Source organism: Malaclemys terrapin, chromosome 1 (assembly GCF_027887155.1).
Source record: "Malaclemys terrapin pileata isolate rMalTer1 chromosome 1, rMalTer1.hap1, whole genome shotgun sequence".
Lineage (NCBI taxonomy): Eukaryota > Metazoa > Chordata > Testudines > Emydidae > Malaclemys > Malaclemys terrapin.
Window position 1 is genome coordinate 14,147,506 of NC_071505.1, and position 20,443 is coordinate 14,167,948.

The window sequence follows — 20,443 nt, forward strand, 5'->3', positions numbered from 1 at the left end:
TGAGGCTGCTGTATTCATATTAATCTTTAGTTCTCCCTCTGATGCTGAATAGTCTGAAGATTAAGTAGTAGTGGCGTCACCTTATGCAAATACTACTGATCTTCACTGCCACCAAATGCTGCCTCTCCGACATCTGTCCTATGTTCTAGGAACATGCACAAGTTTTAGAAAGATGTAGTTGCACACAAGACATGCAAATATGGGACATCTAGGCTCCTTTGAAAATCCCAGCCCAAGGCACTGAAGTAAGTATACAAGCAGGAAAAATTCTACAAGGTGTTACACACACCTATCAGATGTGGAAGAGGTAGTATAAACCTTAACTCTAGGTATATCTGGCAGTCCATTATAATGTGAGCAATAGTAGGGGCAAATGTAAAGACTATGCTAAAATGCATTTGCACAAGGGGGTAGAGTTGGGGTTGTGTGTTCCACTTTAATTTTGGCATTTCTTGACTCTGAATGCTTAACTGTGCAATCTTAACTGTGCAATCTTAACACTGCCTTATTGTAGTTTTTAAAATATAACTTGCAAACAGAACTCCAGCTAGCTAATAGGAAAATGATGTGTTCAAATTCACACAAAAAAAGATCTTGTCTTATGTGTGTGTGATAATTCTGTTCTTTACTGTAGTTTCAACCCATTTGCCTAGTGCTTAAGTTAAGCTTACCAGCCTGTAATTGTCAGGGTCACTTTTGGAACCTTTTTATTTAAAAAAAATTTATTACATTAGCTATCCTCCAGTCATCTGGTACACAGGTTGACTTAAGCGACAGCTTCCATTCCACAGTTAGTAGTTCTTCAATTTCATATTTGAGTTCCTTCAGAACTTTGGGGTAAATATCATCTGATGACTTCTTACTGTTTAGTTTATCAATTTGTTCCAAAAACTCTCTACTAACACCTCAATCTGGGACAGTTCCTCAGATCGGTCTCCTAAAATGAATCGGTCAGGTGGGAGAATCTTCCTCACACCTCTGCAATGAGAGCCGATGCAAGGAATACTTTTAGCTTCTCCGCAACAGCCTTGTTTTCTCTGAGTGCTCCTTTAGCACCTTAATTGTACAGTTGCCCCACAGATTGTTTGGTAGGCTTCCTGCTGCTGATGAACTTAAAAAAAATGTTTGTTGTTAGTTTATGTCTTTTGCTAGTTTCTCTCCAAATTCTTTCTTGGCCTGCCTACTTATATTTTTACACTTGATTTGCCAGAGTTTATGCTCCTTTCTATTCTCACTAGGATATGACTTCAAATTTTTAAAGGATGCCTTTTTGCTTCTACCCGCCTTTTACTCTGCTGTTTAGCCACAATGGCTTGTGTGTGGGGGGGGGGGGTGTCCTTTTTCTGTTTTGCTTTGTTTTTTATTTTTATTTGGGTGTAAGTTTAGTTTGAGCCTCCATTACGGTGTTTTGAACGTTTCCATGCAGCTTGAAGGCATTTCAATCTTGTGACTATTTCTTTTACCACTTCCCCTGGAGTCTATTCTGCAATCTAGTCTATCTGTCAGCAGGCTTTCCCTGATATTCAGCTTAAAAATTTCCCTTTATTAATCCTTATTACTGTACTGCCTTGTACTTCTCTGAGAACACTGCCCCATTTATGGCCCCTGTTGCCTTAATTTACCAGCAATTTATTTTGACAATTCATTTTTAAAAAACATTTTAATAACTGGGCCACACCAATTTCTTTTCAATATCCAGAATCAATAGTACATCTAAAATTCATCAAAAGAATTACAAAATGGAAAATAACATGAATGTGAATACTTTGAATAGTTTTTCTGAGGCAGTAGTTATTAAAAATGGAATAGTATGCATTAGAAGCAGGCAGTACTAAGTCCCTGTAAATAACATTGTAAATTACCATTACAATAATCATTGGAACTGACCAAAGTTTCACAATTGATATTTCACTGTGGTTTTAAATTACACTTAGTATCAAGGTTAGGAATTTACCTTGAAACGGAATCTCACTTTTGTACTATTTTTGTTGCCAATTTGTCACATTGCCAGACTGTTATATGCAATGATATCTCCTCCCTCCTACTCCACATAGACTCAGAGAAAGATCTAACTCTTGTTCCAATATTAGAGGAAGCAGGGAAAGTACTGGTGCCACTTAGGTCTTCCCAAGGTGCATAATAGCCAGCTTGTACTGGGTAATTTTTTTAAAAAGCGAAGCCAGTACTTCCTGGTGTGCGACACAAATCGTGAGGACATGAGGAAGGCTGCATAACCCTGGAATCACCTCTGCGCATCAGCAAAAAGACAGTTACCTTTTCCGTAACTGGTGTTCTTCAAGATGTGTTACTCATGTCTATTCCATATTAGGTGTGTGTGTGCTTGCCACATGCACTGGTGCGGGAAGTTTTTCCCTCAGTGGTGTCCGTACGGGACTGGCTCTGGTGCCCCCTGGAGCGGTGCACACATGCCGTGGTATAAGGGGCACTGCCGGCTCCCCCCACCCTCAGTTCTTTCTTCAGGAAACTCCAACAGTGGGGAAGGAGGGCGGGTTATGGAATGGACATGAGCAACACATCTCGAAGAACACCAGTTACAAAAAAGGTAACTGTCTTTTCTTTTTCGAGTGCTTGCTCATGTCCATTCCATATTAAGTGATTCCAAGCAGTGCTAACAGAGGCGGGTTGGCGTTCACAGAGATGTAGATTGCAACACAGCTCTGCCAAACCCAGCATTGTCTCTAGCTTGCTGAGTGATGGCGTGGTGCACCGTGAACGTGTGAACCAAAGACGACGCCAGCCTCTGCAAACGTCCTGGATGGGAACATGGGCCAGGAAAACCACTGAGGATGCCTGAGCTCTGGTTGAGTGGGCCCTCACAATCGGTGACGGCAGCACCTGTGCCAGCTCATACCATGTCCAGATGCAGGAGGTGATCCATTTGGAAAGCCTCTGCAATGACACCAGAAGGCCCTTCATCCTTTGGCAGAAAGGCCAGATGGGGTCGCAGCTGAACTTTGTCCTTGTAGAACACTGTATACAGAAGCTCTGACATCAGGGCTTTAAGCTCCGACACTCGTCTTGTGGATGTTATCACCACAAGTAATGTGACCTTCCATAACAGGCGGGAGAGGGAGCAGGAGCCCATAGACTTAAAGGGTGGGCCCGTGAGCCTAGAAAGAACAAAGTTAAGGTCTTACTGTGGGACAGGAGCCCGGGCCAGCAGGAAGAGTGTCTGGAGCCCTCTCAGGAATCGGACCGATGTGTCACGTGAAAACACCGTCTGACCTTGGATTGGCAGGTGAAACGCGGGGATAGCCGCAAGGTGCACTCGGATGGTGGAGAGGGCCAGCCCCTTGTTCTTAAGATGGAGCAGGTAATCTAAGATAGATTGTAAAGAGGAGCGCATTGGAGAGACGCTGTGCCAGGAGTTCTCAAACTGGGGGTTGAGACCCTTCAGGGGGTTGCAAGATTATTTACATGAGGTGTTGCAAGCTGTCAACCTCCACCCCAAACCCTGCTTGCCTCCAGCATTTACAATGGTGTTAAATATATTAAAAAGTGTGTTTATTTATTAGGGAGGTCGCACTCAGAGGCTTGCTGTGTGAAAGGGGTCGCCAGTAAAGAAGTCTGAGACCCACTGCGCTACGCTCGGATGCCCAGTGGGAGAACCTCATCCATTTGGCCAAGTAGGTTGCTCTAGTGGAAGGCTTCCTGCTTTCCAAGCGGATTTGCTGGACCTCATTAGAACAGACCTGCTCCTCCAAGTTCAACCATGCAGCATCCATGCCTTGAAGTGGAAGGGGGCAAGGCTGGGGTGTAGGAGATGCCTGTGATCCTGCAAGAGCAAATCCAGTCGGTCAGGAAAGGGCCAGGGAGCAGCCACTGCCAGGTCCATCAGTGAACCAAACCAATTTTGGCGCAGCCATGCCGAGGCAACCATGACAACTTGGGCCTCGTCTCTCTTGACCTTTGACAGGACTCTGCTGATGAGCGGGGATTGGCAGGAATGCGTACATCAGAACCCCCCTGACCATGACAGGAGGAAGGCATCGGAGAGGAAGTGTTTGCCCAAAGACCTTGTAGGGAACAGAAGCGATGACATTTCCTGTTCTGTCTGGTGGCAAACAGGTCCACTCGGGGAGTTCCCCATCTCTGGAAGAGAGTCCGTGCTACCTCTGGGTGGAATGACCACTCGTGGTGAGAGGAAAAAGATTTGCTGAGGCAATCTGCCAGCGTGTTCCTGACACCAGGAAGGTGACAGGCCTCCAGCTGGATTGCGTGGTTGATGCAGATATCCACAGTCGGAGTGCCTCTTGGCAGAGAGCCAACGAGCGTGCTCCCCCTTACCTGTTGATGTAGAACATCGAGGCCATATTGTCTATCAACACACTCACCACCTTGCCTGCCAGGTGCAGTAGAAAGACTCCACAGGCCAAGCATACCGCTCTGAGCTCCTTGACATTTATGTGCAACATTATCTCCTCCGAGGACCACGTGCCCTGGGTCTGGAGATTGCGGGGATGCGCTCCCCAGCGTTGGTCCGAGGCGTCGGATATCAAGTCGATGGAGTGATGAAGGCTGGGAAATCGAACTCCCTTCCAGGACTGCCCTGGGGTCGGTCCACCATTGCAGCGAGCTAAGTATCATCGGGGGGATGGTAACGATCTTTTCCAGGTGATCTCTGGACTGGGAATAGACCAACACTAGCCACTGCTGTAAGGGCCGCATCCAGAACCTGGCATGGCGGACAACATATGTACATGCTGCCATGTGGCCCAGCAGGTGCAGGCAAACCCTGGTCGTGGACAGGGGGAACGCAAAGACTCCTGCGATGAGGTCCACCAACGCTTGGAACCTCTCCTGCGATAGACACGTTCTGGCACAGGTGGAGTTGAGCACCGCTCCGATGAACTCTATTCTCTGCACTGGAACTAACTGTCGACTTTTTGTCGTTTACCAGCTGGCCCAGGGATGGGCACATGGCCTGCAGCACCGCAACATTCCTCTGAACTTTGGACCTGGAGCGGCATTTGACAAACCAGTCGTCGAGGTACGGGTAGATCTGGATACCTCAATGGCTGAGGTAAGCAGCTAGTACTGACATGCACTTGGTGAACACCCTCAGTGCTGTCACGAGACCAAACGGGAGGACCGCGAACTGATAGTGATCGGGTCCCACCATGAAAAGTAGGAAACGTCTGTGACTTTGAAAGATCGCTATGTGGAAATATGCGTCCTTCAAGTCGAGGGCAGCATACCAGTCTCCCAGATCCAGGGAGGGGATGATGGAGGCCAGGGACAGCATGCAGAACTTCAACTTCTTTAGGTATTTGTTGAGGTCTCGCAGGTCCAGGTTGGGCTGTAGACCGTCCTTGGCCTTTGGGATTAAAAAGTATCGGGAATAGAACCCCTTGTTCCTGTACTCGCGAGGAACCTTTTCCACTGCACCCTGCTGCAGCAACCCTTCTACCTCCTGCACAAGACGACTCTTGTGAGAGGTGTCCCTGAAGGGGAAGGGGGGGGGGAAGGTGGCGGGGGTAGAAAGAAACTGGAGGGTGTAACCCTGCACCACAGTATTGAGGACCCAGTGGTCCAAAGTTACAGCGGTCCATGTGGGGAGGAAAAAAGAAAGGCGGTTGGAAAACAGCAGGAAAGACAGATCCGGGGTATAGTTTGGTAGGTCACCCTCAAGCGCACCCTCAAAATGCTTGCTTAACCCTTCCCCCCGCTTATTGCGAGTCGGGCCCGATTGGGCAGAGGGTGGAGGTGGGTGGCTCAGGCAGCACTTGTAGCCCTTACTCTTCTTATGGGGCGGCTCTTGTTGAGGTTGGCTCTGCATGGAAACGGCCAAAGCCATGGTGCGAGCCGCAGAGTCTGCCATGTCCAAAGCTGCTTGGAGGGCCCTACTGGCCGCCCCCATACCCTCTAGGATCGCCCACAACTCTTTCCTGGACCCTTTGGGCAACGAGACCTTGAATTTGGCCATGGTCTGCCACATATTGTAGTCGTAGCGGCCAAGGAGGGCTTGGTGATTGGCCCCTCTCAACTGAAGGCTGAAAGACTAATACATTTTTTGCCCGAACAGATCCAGTCTCTTTGAGTCTTTATACTTGGGCATAGCCCCGGGTTGACCCTGCCTCTCCCTCTGATTAACGGCCTCAACTACGAGGGAGTTTGGAGCCGGGTGAGTATAGAGATGCTCCATGGCCTTTAGCTGGCACAAAATATTTGCACTTAGTCCTTTTTGAAATAGGTGGCAGGGAGGAGGGGGTTTGCCATAGGGCATTAATAATTTTGATACCCCCTCATGTAAGGGTAAAGCCACCCTGGCGGGTGCCATAGAACAAAAAGTCGAACAGTGAGTCCGATGGCTCCTCGAGCAGCAGGCGTTCCAGCACCATCACTGGCGGCAAGAAGGAACTGAGGGTTGGGGGAGCTGGCGGCGCCCCTTATACCGTGGCATGTGCTCGCCACTCCAGCGGGCACCAAAGCCGGTCCCCTATGGATACCACTGAGGGAAATACTTCTGGCACCGATGCGTCGAGCACACACACCTAGTATGGTATGGACATGAGCAAGCACTTGAAAAGAACATGCCCCTACAACTCTTCCTTGAAAACCTCCCACCTTTTCCTTTCTTACTGCTTCTTCCACAGTTCGTAACGTAAATGGCCACAGAAGTAGCTTGTGTGTACATGCTTCCCGGCACATGAAGTAACCCACCAAATTAAACTTTACTGTCCTATCAGCAATCAGCTCAGCCGAAGGTGTATGTACATAGAGCCACCAAAGGATGATACAAACAGAATGCAGCTTTCTAATGGGAAGAAAGAATGAAAAATACAAACTATGGATGATAATCAAGTCCCACTGCAGTCTGTAACTAGTGAGACCTAATCTTGTGATAAGTTCCCTACAGTCTGCGCTTTCCGCTACATCAGACAGGAAATTCTGCAGCAGTTTAAATTAAACTTTTAAAATGAAGTTTTAAATAAAATGAGAATTAATTATACAATCACTACAGATTTCCTTATTTTTTTTATTCTGATGCCTCGTTGAATTTTAGGCTGTCCTCAAATTTCCAATTTTTTATATTCTACATTTTTTTAATTTCACAATTCAAGGGCATTATAAATGCGGTCAGGAAAAGTTGGTCTTGACAACTGAGTAAGGAACAATTGGGAAGACAAAAACCTTCAGATAAGCTTTGTTCCCATAAAACTATCAACCAGTGAAATCGTTAATGCAGACTTTTGGTACCTTTCGATTTCAGAGTTAACGGCAAATTGAAAAGAATGGGGCAGTTCACATCTCTTGGGGCCATTGTTACAGGCTTGCTATAAACTGCATTATGACTACATTGTACATATTTTCAAGGTTATCTTTACAACCAGGAAGCTAGAGTCTTTTTTTTTCCCCCCTTATATGAAAGCTTACAACCTGAATCACAATTCTTTGGCAAAGGGATAAATTCTGAAGCTTCAGTACTGCAAAAGACACAAGACCGTGACCATAATTAAAAAGTGAACCCAGTGTAAACTGGCTTTGCCACAAAGGGAGTTTGACATTCCTGTTTTGAATAAATTCTTCTTTGGGCACATCTCAGAATAATATAAATGTCATCTGGAACGAGTTCTAGGTTTGAGAATCATGGCACTCAAGTGAACTCTCATTCTCAAGGATTAATACATAAGCAGACAGATACTATGTCTCTTCACTAATTACACAGACCTAAGATCTTTGCTAATTTATGCAGTCTGTGTGCATTATAAATCTTTCCATTTCCATCCCATACAGTTGAGTACACAGGGACTGGATTTTGTACAGTACCTATGTACCAATGAATAATGTCAGTACTTGAGAGGAAATACGATCTAATGATTAAGATACAGGACTCGGGTTCATGAGATCTGAGTTTCCGGAACGTTGACTAGCTGAACAGAAAAAAGAATTATAGTAGCAGTGAGGGGTTGAGTGACCTTCAGAAGTTAGTCAAGAAAGAGAGGGTTATTCAGGTAGCAAGCATTAAAAATCAACTTAAAGGAGTAGTTCATAAGAGATGCCTAAATGCAGAATCGGTTTGCAAATTTCCAGCAGTTTGATTCAGCTCCTCAAAGTCAATGCGAGACTTTTTCCAATGACTTCTATGATCTTTGAACTAGGCCCTAGGAAACCAACAAGAAATAATTTTTCTTCCCCGCCGCCCACATATGTGTTTTTCTCTTTTTTACCCAAAATACATGCAATGTAATAATAGTAGTTTACAAAGTACAGCATCTTTCATCCCACTTGACTCAAAAGCACTTTATAAACCATATATGCAAGAATCAATTCACCCACTAATGAAGCAAAACCACCCCCAAGGCAAAATTTGACAGCTAATTAACAGCTTGCAGCAACATCACAGAACAGTATGGGCAGGAAGTGAAGAAGAATGCTATAAGAACATATTTATTAGGCCTTTTAAATAATGTCTTCACTAGCCAGTAAACAATCTAGACTTCCCAATTTCTGAACTTTTTTTTTTTTTTTTTTTTTAAAACATTGTTGGACAAATATTCCATGAAACGCTAAGGCCTAGTCTACACTATAAAGTTAGGTTGACATAAGTCACCTTGCATCAACCTATTTGTGCATGTGTCTATGCTCAAATTTGTCTCCAGCTGACAAACACCCTGCTACAGCAACACAGTGAAACCACATCCTCAATAGCGTAGAGCTATGGTAAACCTACGCAGAACACTGAGGAGGAAGAGAAAGAAGAGGATTAGGGAGGATACGTTCTGTGAGATCCAGTAAACTAATGCTGCATCAGACCGTGAACAAAGAGCTTGGTGGGCCAATATGACTGACAGCATGGAAAAACCAGTCAGTGCTTGTTTCTCAATGAAGCGCCACTTATAGATCTGTCTGCAGCTGCTCCAGGAACACCACCGACAGCCTTGAATTGTTTGTCTCTATGTCCCTCAGCAATTTGGCCTAGAAGAAATCCTCACATCCCTCATTATTGCAGTACCTCCTGCAGGTCTGCAAATACAGGAGAATCATGAATCCTGTATTTGCAGCACTCATGAGAATACTGCAAAGCTCTGCGGGCTCCATGCTTCTGACAGAGATTGCAGAGACAGAAAAGCGCCACGTGGATTTGTGGGATTTTTTTTTTTAAAAGGCATGAAAATTATGGAATATTAATGGTATTCTGAGATGGAAAAAGCTGCATGCTTGGAACTTGACCCCTAAAAATTCCTGGGCAAGTCATTTCTATCCCACAACGTGTGGCAAAAATTTCTCAAAAGGCACAATACCCGACGGTGGCATGATGCACCACATTTTGCATTGACACAAGCACCCCTGGTGAGTACACCAGCACTGACACAAGCAGCCAAGTATGCACAAGTCCAAGCGATATAAAAACTTCAGTGGCTGTATGCCAACATAATTGCATCCACCACAGTCTGTAGTGTAGACATGGCCTAAAAATACTGAAGAATCCTGACTGGCTAGTAGAAAGGTTAGCAAATCATTCTGTGCTGTTCAATATCTGTAAACTGATCTTCTAATAATATGCTCTAACACCCATCTAAAGGCACTAATGGAACACACGCAGCTTTGGTAAAGACATTTCCAGGTCTTAAGGCTTATTTATGGCCTGATCCAATCCTCTATGAAGTCAATGGAAAGATGTCACAATGTTAACAGACTGTCATAACTGTTACTGAGTACAGAAAAGTGAAGACATACCAATCTTCACTCTGCCTCCTTTTGTACATTTGTTATGCTGGTCTTTACTTACAATATCACATACTACAATTTAATCCTTTTTTTTTTTTAATAAATAGTATGTGATCAAGTCTATATTGGAATGCACCATTGGTGCACACAATCTGGATTCTGGCATTTCCTGATTTTGAGTGCTTAATTATTTTAGGCCCCAACCCTGCAAAGCCTTATGCACGAGCTTAACTTTACGCAATATGAACAGTCCCTATAACTTTAATGGGATTAGTCAGTGAATAACCTGAAACACAAGCATATGTCTTTGCAGGGTCAGGATCTTACTTTTTTATTAGTGTAGAATTTTGTATGGAATTTCCTACACTTTTTAAATGAAAACGATGGAAAAATTGTAAAAACATAAAAAGAAGCTTCCCTCTCTAGGACTTCAAAACTTCTGATCTGCACTTTTCAAAAATTGCAAATGTATATTACAATTTTAATCTGAGAGAGACAAGGTAAGTGAAGTAATATCTTTTATCAGACCAACTTCCGTTGATGAGAGAGACATTTTTGCACTTACACAGAGCTTTTTTCTTCAAATCTAATATTCTTGGACCAACACAACTCCAATTACACTGCAAATTTTAATTTTGTAATTCAAAAAATACAAATAACTTATCCAATCTTAATTCAGATGCACTATAAGTATCCACTTTAACTAAATATAACATTCACACCCAAATAAAACAGTCCAAAACTTTTCTATTCCCAACTACAGATCAATTTCAATCATAGAATAAAAAAAGCTGAGAATATAATAATAGAAAAACCACAGTGCAAGACCATTTAGAATTTATACACAATGGAATTCTGTTCTCACAGCAGTTCTATTACAAGTAAGCAATCAATACTTTCACCAATTAGGCATACATCAAAAAATACGAATAAGTAATAAACTTTTAATCTTATTTCCTTTTCAAACTAGCAACTTACTGTAGAAAACCAAATCTATCTGTGACTTTGTAAAGAAGGTAGTCTGCATCTTCCCAAGGTTCAATCTGGGCACCCTCTCGTCCCTAAAAAGAGAAAGAAAGGCAACAATGAAGGCTTATGGCACCACATAGCAAGCTGGTCTAAAACTTAAAAAGACAGGACATGAGTTGTGCAGTTGGAGGCATATTCTATATCTGTCACACAGACCACTACCATAGAACTCCCAATCTGACCTACGAAGGATGAGAGAGCTCCCAACCATCCCACCAACTTTACTCATTTAAACAGTATTTCCACCGCAGGAAAGTTCCTCAGGTTGTCTTTTTTGTACAACCCTTCATGTCACTGGTGGAGTTGGGGAGTAATGTGGTAAAAGAAAAACAGATGAATAGTGAGGAACAATGTTTTAAAAGGCTTTGAAGGACAGGACATGGCTTTAACTTGATGTGGTGGACAAGGGAGAGCTAGTGGAGAGATTAAGAAAGGGATGGGGTGATATGGACTGATCAACAGGGAAAGATAATTTTAGCAGCTGCATTTTGTAGAATCAGTGGGAGTAATATGTTTGTCACAGAGGTCTGAGGTGGTGGTGGTGGAGGAGGCGGCTGAAGTCGTAAAGATGGGAGATCGTGCAGCATTTTAGCTGTATGTGCAGAAAGAAAGTGATGAATCTTAGACATATGTGGATGAAGAGCAGCCACACTTTGATACTGTCTGGATACGAGGAGTGAGAGGGAGACGAAGATTTCCCCCAGGTTTGATTGATACAGAAGATGATAATTTCTAATAATAAATCAAAGCTGATGTGCATGTATGCACACACATCCTTGTTGTTCATGACAGGTGCCATTCTGACAGCCTCAGCACTGACCTGCCAAGGCCTCCTCCATGAGTAAGTCCAGTCTTTGATGCCTATACATTCAATAACCCCTGTGATAAAGGTGCTAGAAAAGGTCTCCATTAGCGCTAGCTGTGATGGCTATTTTACAGGAATTCCTGTCTCCCAGAATATTGAATGGATCACCAGAACCATGGTAGAGCTGGAGGTGCAGGAGCTTGGGGTGCACTCGCAGAGTTGTGTAGTGAATGGGAGTTGGAATGCAGGGGGCTGGAGTGGACTGGCAGGGCTGAGATGCAGGAAGGTTGAAGTACACTGACAGTTGCGAGGTGCAGGAATAGTAGTACACTAGCAGAGTGTTTAGTGCAGGAAGATTAGGGTGCAAGAAGGTTGGGGTACAATGGCAGAGCTAGGGAGTGTGCCCCCACCCTCTCTTAGAATCATAGAATCCTAGAATATCAGGGTTGGAAGGGACATCAGGAGCTCATCTAGTCAACCCCCTGCTCAAACCAGAACCAATCCCCAACTAAATCATCCCAGCCAGGGCTTTGTCAAGCCGGGCCTTAAAAACCTCTAAGAAAGGAGATTCCACCACCTCCTTAGGTAACCCATTCAGTGCTTCACCACCTTCCTAGTGAAAAAGTTTTCCTAATATCCAACCTAAACCTCCCCGAATGCAGCTTGAGACCATTACTCCTTGTTCTGTCATCTGCCACCACTGAGAACAGTCTAGTTCCATCCTCTTTGGAACCCCCTTTCAGGTAGTTGAAAGCAGCTATCAAATCCCCCCTCATTCTTCTCTTCTGCAGACTAAACAATCCCAGTTCCCTCAGCCTCTCCTCATAAGTCATGTGCTCCAGCCCCCTAATCATTTTTGTTGCCCTCCGCTGGACTCTTTCCAATTTTTCTACATACTTCTTGTAGTATGGGGCCCAAAACTGGACACAGTACTCCAGATGAGGCTTCACCAATGCCGAATAGAGACCTTGCCTCCTCTACCATCCCCATTTATCTCCCTCCTGATAACCCCCTACCCTAGCTGGAGCTCCAAATCCCTATTCCCCTAGCCCCCCACTCCTCCATCTCCTAATGCCCCTCCCCTCCCAGGATGCATAACATCCAATTTCCCTCCCCACCAAAAGACTTCAATTACATTACCCCCAAACTAAAACTGACACCCATGACTCAAATTGTAGCAACCTCCAGCTGCTCAGTTAAAAAAAAAAAAACTCCTTTTGTCTTAGCTGGGGGCTTGTGATTAACTTATCCTTAATTATGTTAATTAAAGGGTAAGTTCACAGCCATTGTGATTCAGCCAATCATTAACGTGTCTCAGTACAAGGCAGCACTAGGAAACAATTTTTGAAGGTGCCTGTAATTCAGGAACTCCTTGGCTGAATAACCCCAAATTTGGATTCCTAATACTACCCTGCATCCTGTCCCCCTTGAGGGGCACTAAATTTCAATGTAATACAAATAACTATTCAGATTTTAGTGTGCTTACAAGAGTTGAGTTTTAAAGCACATAAAATGGCAAGACTATAAACCTTCTAGCTGATTTTCTGTATTGATGCATGCATAAAATTAAAAATGTATATTTTCTTAAATACTGTTCTCAGCATGGGTACCCAAAGATTTAGTGCACCACCTTGGGTAAAATGTGACAGATTAGAACCATTTTGACCTGCATCATATCAATAGTTTGACCTTTATCTCTGTATAATGAAAATAAAGTAAAATCAAATCAAATCAAATAAAAGACACACCACCTAGCCATTTTTTTAAATTTCTATTTTTTTCTGAGCTTACATATCTGGAACCTCTAGTTCAAATGACTCCAAATTTAAGTCATTAATCTTAGCCTGCACACTTCAAAGGCGCACCAACTTTCAAAGAAATCTGAAAAAGTTTGTCTATTCTAGATTACTGAGCAAGGTCAACCTTTAAACAGATGTGATGCAACCTCAACTATAGTGGCAGTGCTGCACCACTATAATTAAACAGTCTTTCAGCCATGATTGCTACCAACTTTGCACTAAATCTATTGCTACAAAACAAATGTCAGTGAAAAGAAAATCCCTGTGGCTCCCTTAAAATCAAATATATTCCACATTATATAGATACAGCTTTACTTTATATACAATTTTGCATAATGTTTCCTTACCTCCACAAATTACAGTCTAGCACAGTGATACTCAGACTGAGGTTCGGGAGCCGCAAGTGGCTCTTTAATGCGTCTCCTGCGGCTCTTTGCAACACATGATATTAAAACATTGTGTGATTTAATTATTAATCAGGCTAAATTATTAACCAATAAGGATGTTTTTATTATGTTATTAACTAATTCAGTTATCAACCTGCACTAAGTTATTAACTTATTTGCTGTGAGAATAATATATACTACTATTTTATAAATATAGATGTATTGTGCGTGCGCGTGTGTGTGTATGTATAGAACTATATATTTGCCAGGCATACTATTTAAATATGAATATATACTACTATAGCCTCCTATTACTGTAGCTCTTTTGGGCAATGTTGATCACTAATTTGGCTCCTGAACCACTGAGGTCTGAGTATTTCTGGTCTAGCACGTCGTATGACTACCAATGATACTGTGATGAGAATATGTGAGTAAGGTGTAGGCATGCATAACCCAACTGTATTATATGACAGTCTTACTTGCTATGTGGTACAAAAACAGCACAGGCTGAATTTTTTTTCTTTACATAAAATAGGTTACTATAGCAAATCAATGTGGTTATTTTTTTTTCTTTTCAATCGCCATTACTGATTTAGCATTAAATTTCTATTATCATGCATCAATAAAGAGTTAAAGTATGTATATCCTCAAAAAAAAATATAGTGTCTCTAGATCAATACATTGGATTCACTAACCAGCATCAATCAGAATAAATAAAATCTAACTGGTTGTTCGACACGGGCATCTCAATATAAGTGAGAGAAAAATTACAAAAATCTTAAAATAGCCCTGAAGCAACTTAAGTTCATCAAACCATCAGCAAAAACATGGAGAAAAATAAAATAAAGCAAACGCTCCTTGATGCAGAATATCACACAGAATATTTTAGGAGAAGACTATTTATTTTTGAACTTGCCAGAGGAAGCCCACATTTCAGTTTCTAATAATCAATGCCAAAATTACACTATTAACAGGAGCACTTACTTTGTCATACTTGGCAACTATCTCAGCTCGTTCTTGGGCAAGTTTGATAGCAGCATCCTGCTCGGCATCTGAATCTGTTCAGGATTAAAATAAAAAAGTAACTGAGGTTTGCGCTCTCTGTAATCGAGAATTGTTGAAAGTATGTGATAAGATTTATTCTTTAATTAGAGACATTAGGCCTCAGGAGTACCAAAATGAATATAGCAAAATGAAATATGGTGGTATAACCTGAAAAGTAACAATTTGAATACTGTTCAAGATCAATAAAATTGTGCACTGTTCCAACTGCTGAATGGCTGCAACTTCAACGCTCAAACCTGTAATCTAACAACATATTTTATTTCTATACCATGATGAGAAACGGAAGAGCTAAAGCTTCTTGCGATAAGATGCATTAGGAACTTCTGAGATACCACTATGAGTTTTTGTGATTCTTTCACAATTTTCACTAACCATAGTGCTTCATTCATTGATTTTCTCTCTTTTTTTAAAATTACATCCATCATGATTTGCAATATTACAATGCTATCTTATGCGGCAAAAGGTTGGCATGCCAATGCTGAAGTATTTTCTCTAACCTTTCCAGAAGATGGACATTTAAATCTTGAAAAGAACTGGAAGACTGAAGGCCTCAGGGCTAAAACTTCCACATGCGCCTTACCCTTAAGAACTCAGATATTGCAAGTAATGCTACAATGCAGGTTATTGCCACTTTTAAAAAAATCTAAAATTAACGGTGTATGAGTAATTCCCAAGATTCATAAAGTGACAGGATTTGAATATACCAGAACTATTAAAGTAGCAGTGCTTGAATTAACTCTTAGGACACTGTAAAAAGCGACAAAGAGTCCTGTGGCACCTTATAGACTAACAGACGTATTGAAGCATAAGCTTTTATGGGTGAATACCCACTTCATCAGACTCTTGACATCTGTTAGTCTATAAGGTGCCACAGGACTCTTTGTCGCTTTTTACCGATCCAGACTGACACGGCTACCCCTCTGATACTCTTAGGACACTGACTATTCCCAAGGAAGCAGTGAAGGAAGAGATGGGTCATATCAGGAACTGAAGCTGGGGCAAGAAAGAGCTAGTGCATGGGAACAGCATGACACATTAGGATGGTAGGTCTGACACATGAGAGTAGATGGAGCCTTCCAGGTGACTGATGAGGTAGCATGGGGCCTTCCAGCCAAATGATGAGGAAGTAACATTTCAGTGTAGCACTGGGGTCAGAGCGTTAGAAAGGATCTTGCTGACGGAGAAGGGAGTAGAAAACAGAATAAGAGAGTGAACAGCTAGACTAGCTTATCTGGCTCCAATCCCAAAGTACACTCAACCTTTAGTTTTCCAGTGGTAAAGGAGACATAAGAAAATTAAGATCTATCTTACCACCCAACATTTGACAATGATCAAGTAACTAATTAAAAAATGATTATGGCATCAGAATTAATGAAGGAAACCATCTTCCACCAATGGAAGATTTTCATTTTTTTTTTTTTAAATATCAAAAAATTTTGAAAAAACAGCTATCAAAAAAGATTTGGTATTTAAAGAATACATTCATTTCAAAACTGTATTTTCATTCGCCATTTAGTCCTTGAAGCGGGCATCCTTGTAGTGTATTATTTCTCTAGAAAGGGAACACTCCAAAAGTATATGCCATGAAAAATGATACATTGTAAGGGATTCTATATAAAAGCATCATATTCCAAGGACAGACTTTTTATTGACATATTTTCACTATTTGTTCAACCCTTATATTTCCTTATGGGATTTATTATGACTATTTTTCAGGACAATGGCTTTCCTAGATATTTCCACTAACCCGATTACAAATAAAGGCAGAACATTCTTGAGAAGAACACACATTTTCTTACTGATACCTAACTCAATAGAATATTAACTGTGACAAATGGATTGTAATGAGCAATAAATGACAGTTGAGTATCTCTTAATACGAAAGGGAAAAAGATAAAAGCTTAAATAGGTTAACCATGGAGCCAGTTAAAGGAAATCACTGTTAGAAAATACTTCAACACATTAAATTTTGCGTTTGATGTGGTGGTTTTGGTTTTTAGTTCTTTTAAAACCACAGTTGATAGAATAAAACGTTTTGGGCAACATACAGTACCTGTACAGTATCAGAGGGGTAGCCGTGTTAGTCTGGATCTGTAAAAAGCAACAAAGAGTCCTGTGGCGCCTTTAAGACTAACAGATGTATTGGAGCATAAGCTTTCGTGGGTGAATACCCACTTCATCAGACGCACTTCATCTGTACAGTAACTCCTCTCTTAACGGTGTAGTTACGTTCCTGAAAAATGCTACTTTAAGCGAAACAGTGTTAAGTGAATCCAGTTTCCCCATAAGAATTAATGTAAGTGGGGGTGGGAGAGTTTTGGGTTCCAGGGAAATATTTTTCACCAGACAAAAGATTACATATATACACACAAATAAACAGTATAAGTTTTAAACAAACAATTTAATACTTGCACACAGCAATGATGATTGTGAAGCTTGGTTGAAGTGGTGAAATCAGAGGGTGGAATATTTCCCAGGGAATGCCTTACTGCTAAATGATGAATTAGCACTCCGCTGAGCCCTCAAGGGTTAACACATTGTTGTTAATGTAGCCTCACACTCTACAAGGCAGCAGGAATGGAGAGAGGGGAGACAGCCTGTCAGAGAGAGACAGAGACACACACCATATTCGTGTGTGTGAGAGAGAGACTTGCATTGCCTCTTTAAGTACGCTGACCCCACTCTACGTACATTGCCATTTTAAGTAGATCAGCAAGTTGAGACAGCAGCTGCTGCTAGCAAGCTCCCCCCGGTGTGGGGAGGGACAGCTCAACTGCCTGGCAATGGATAGCCTGCTGGGCGGCTGCACAGGGAATTTAGGGGAGCTTGGGCCAATAGGGGGCTGCCGGTCCACCCTGGTTCCAAGCCCCCACCAGCTAACTCCAACGGGCTGCTCTGTCTGCAAGCAGTGGACAAAGCAGGCAGCTGCCAAACAACGTTATAAGGGAGCATTGAGCAACTTTAAATGAGCATGTTCTCTAATTGATCAGCAACGTAACAACGAAACGTTAACCCGGACGACTTTAAGTGAGGAGTTACTGTATTAAAAGATTCTGTGACTGTCATTCTGTAGCCTAGAATGTCTGCTGAGTCAGTATCAGAGAGGTAGCCGTGTTAGTCTGGATCTGTAAAAAGCGACAAAGAGTCCTGTGGCACCTTATAGACTAACAGAGGTATTGCTCTGACGAAGTGGGTGTTCACCCACGAAAGCTTATGTTCCAATACGTCTGTTAGTCTATAAGGTGCCACAGGACTCTTCGTCGCTTGTTGAGTCAGTGTGAAGCAATGGAAACTGCTATAAGCATGGTTGAGAGCTCTTTTTGTTTAGATATCACCAGTTTCAATCACCACCGGAATTTGCTGCCTGTTACCATACAATATTTAAGTTCTCAGCCATTTCAACTTTTATAAATTGCACCCGTGTGAAAAGCTTTCAGGTACTGTCAGTCCAATCACCACACTTACTTTACAGCTAAGTTGCATGCACAATACCATATGTGGTATGAGAGATACTGCACATATTGTGCATTATTTGGCCCAACTGCCACAGTTCTTACAACATGGGCTTTTGCCTAATATAAGAAATAGTGTTCCATACTCCCAGTTTCTCAGGTATCTATCCAAATTTTTATGCCCTCCCATCAGCAGAGTACAAAAATCTACAACAAGACCACAAAGACCACCACCTTTCAAAAAGAAATCTAACAAGTTCTACTCCTGAGGGAATTCTGCACCAAAAATTAGACATTCTGCTTAAAAAACAAAAAACAAAAACAAAAATCTGCACACAGTATTTTAAAAGTCTGCAAATATTATTGGTCAATAAATAAATGTGGAGGCTCCAGCACGGCAGCGGGGAGCACAGGCCACTAGTTGCACGGAGGTGGGAGATCACCCTCCAGCCCCATCTCCGGGGACACGGCTTGGCAGTGATGCTGCACCCGAGTGCCCCAGCGCAAGAGCTGGGCCTGCTCCAGCGGTCCCTGGCTGGGGGTGGGGGGTTGCAGAGTGCTCCCCACTGCCATGCTGGAGCCTCCACATTTATTTATTGACAAATTTGCAGAATTTTACAATCTTGTGCACAGAATTCCTTCAGGAGTAGCAGGTGAAGCAACTCCCCAGGGTTAGCAGCCCCACGTTAGGAACACCAGGTGTGGGCAGGCAGGATCCAAGTGTGGAGGGGCTTAGGGTGGGGGGGATTCAGGTGTGAGGTAAGAGGTTTCTGTGTGGGGCAATCTGGGTACGGGCAGCTCAGTTGGTGGGTCCGAGGGGGTCTGGAAGTGCCAGGGCTCATTGGAGGGAAGGGTTCCAGGTGCAATGGGAGTCTGCATGGGAGTCCATTTGAAGGTGGTTGAGGCTCAGCTTGAGGGGTCTGGGCATGGGAGGGATGTGGCTTGGCGGGGGAGGTTGGTCTGACCCAGCACAGGACAGGGCATCCCAGCCCAACACCCCCTCCCCCAGCAGTGATTTACCTCTCCATTGGCTGCTCTGGACACCCCAAATAACATGCCTGTGCTGCTGGGGAGTAGTGCGTGACCGTTCTTGCAACTTCCCTTTGCTTCCCAGTCAGAAAGTCATTTTTCTACGGGGAAGCAAAGAAATCTGCTCAGGACATGAATTCTGTACATGCACAGTGGCGCAGAATTCCACCAGGAGCAAAGTTCAGATAAATTGTCTTGAATCTCATTTACTTATTTAAAAGATGAAAAATAAGTCATGCCACTTCATTGGAAGCCTGACACCAGAGTCTTAGAAGTCTCTGAAGTATTTCATTACATTTATATTAGTAACCTTTACGTGTTAATAACATAAGTGACTAGGCAATACAATTATTTTTTCTTCAGTGAAAAATAAGAACTAAATTCCATACAACTGAACAGGTTGCAGGAGTTTTACAGTAATATTTTCGTCCCGTTTTTCTATTAGTTTTCTTTATGGGAACACATACTGAAGTAGGGATGTAAATACCATTTAAAAAGTTAACCATTTAAGCGATTAAAAATATGTAGTTTAAATGGTTAACCGATTAAGCAGCTGGGGCTGATCCAGGTGGCCGGTGTGGCTGGGGCCAATCTGCCGGCGCAGCTGGGGCATGGGCTGCTCCGGCCTATCTGGCCAGGCAGCGCCTGCTCCGGCTGGTGCGGGGCCGCTGGGGCTGGCCAGCATAGGGTAAACAGTTAGGGCGGGTTACCCGGTAAGACTGTTGCTTACTGGTTAACCTTTTACATCCCTATACTGAAGCTATAAAAATGTTTTTTTTTCCCCCTGTATTTGTCTTTATGTACATTTCCTTAGCAGCGTGCTCTTGATCTGAAAGAGACTTACCACAAGTCATGTGGCAAAAAAGAAATGTAACTGCATAATAAGATAATAAAATAAGCCATTTTAAAAAAATGGTTGTGTATTAACACAATGCCATGGCTATGTCTGGCATTATGAGAGATAAGATGCAGTTTGTGCCCAAAAAGCTTTAGATCCTGAAAAAACAATGCATGTGCTTAACTTTATGCATGGGAGTAATCCCACTATTTTCAGTTGACGACGTATATTCTTATACTTATGGATGTGCACAATTTTTACAGCATCCAAGCCTTAGAAGACAAAATCCTTGCTTGGCAGACACAACGGTAAAGAGGTAGAACCCTGCTTTCACTCCTGAAACTCTA

General features: G+C 42.7%; 1 protein-coding gene across 4 annotated transcripts in view; it reads right to left on the reverse strand.

Moving 5' to 3' along the window:
• USP6NL (USP6 N-terminal like) overlaps positions 1-20,443 on the reverse strand; it is a 213,217-nt gene that overhangs the window by 97,263 nt on the left and 95,511 nt on the right. For all 4 annotated transcript variants that reach the window (XM_054016532.1, XM_054016540.1, XM_054016528.1 and 1 more), the window contains 2 exons: positions 14,697-14,770; positions 10,672-10,754 (listed from right to left, as the gene is read on the reverse strand). In XM_054016532.1, the coding sequence (XP_053872507.1) occupies positions 10,672-10,754; positions 14,697-14,770 (157 nt within the window). The remainder of the gene's footprint in view (positions 1-10,671; positions 10,755-14,696; positions 14,771-20,443) is intronic.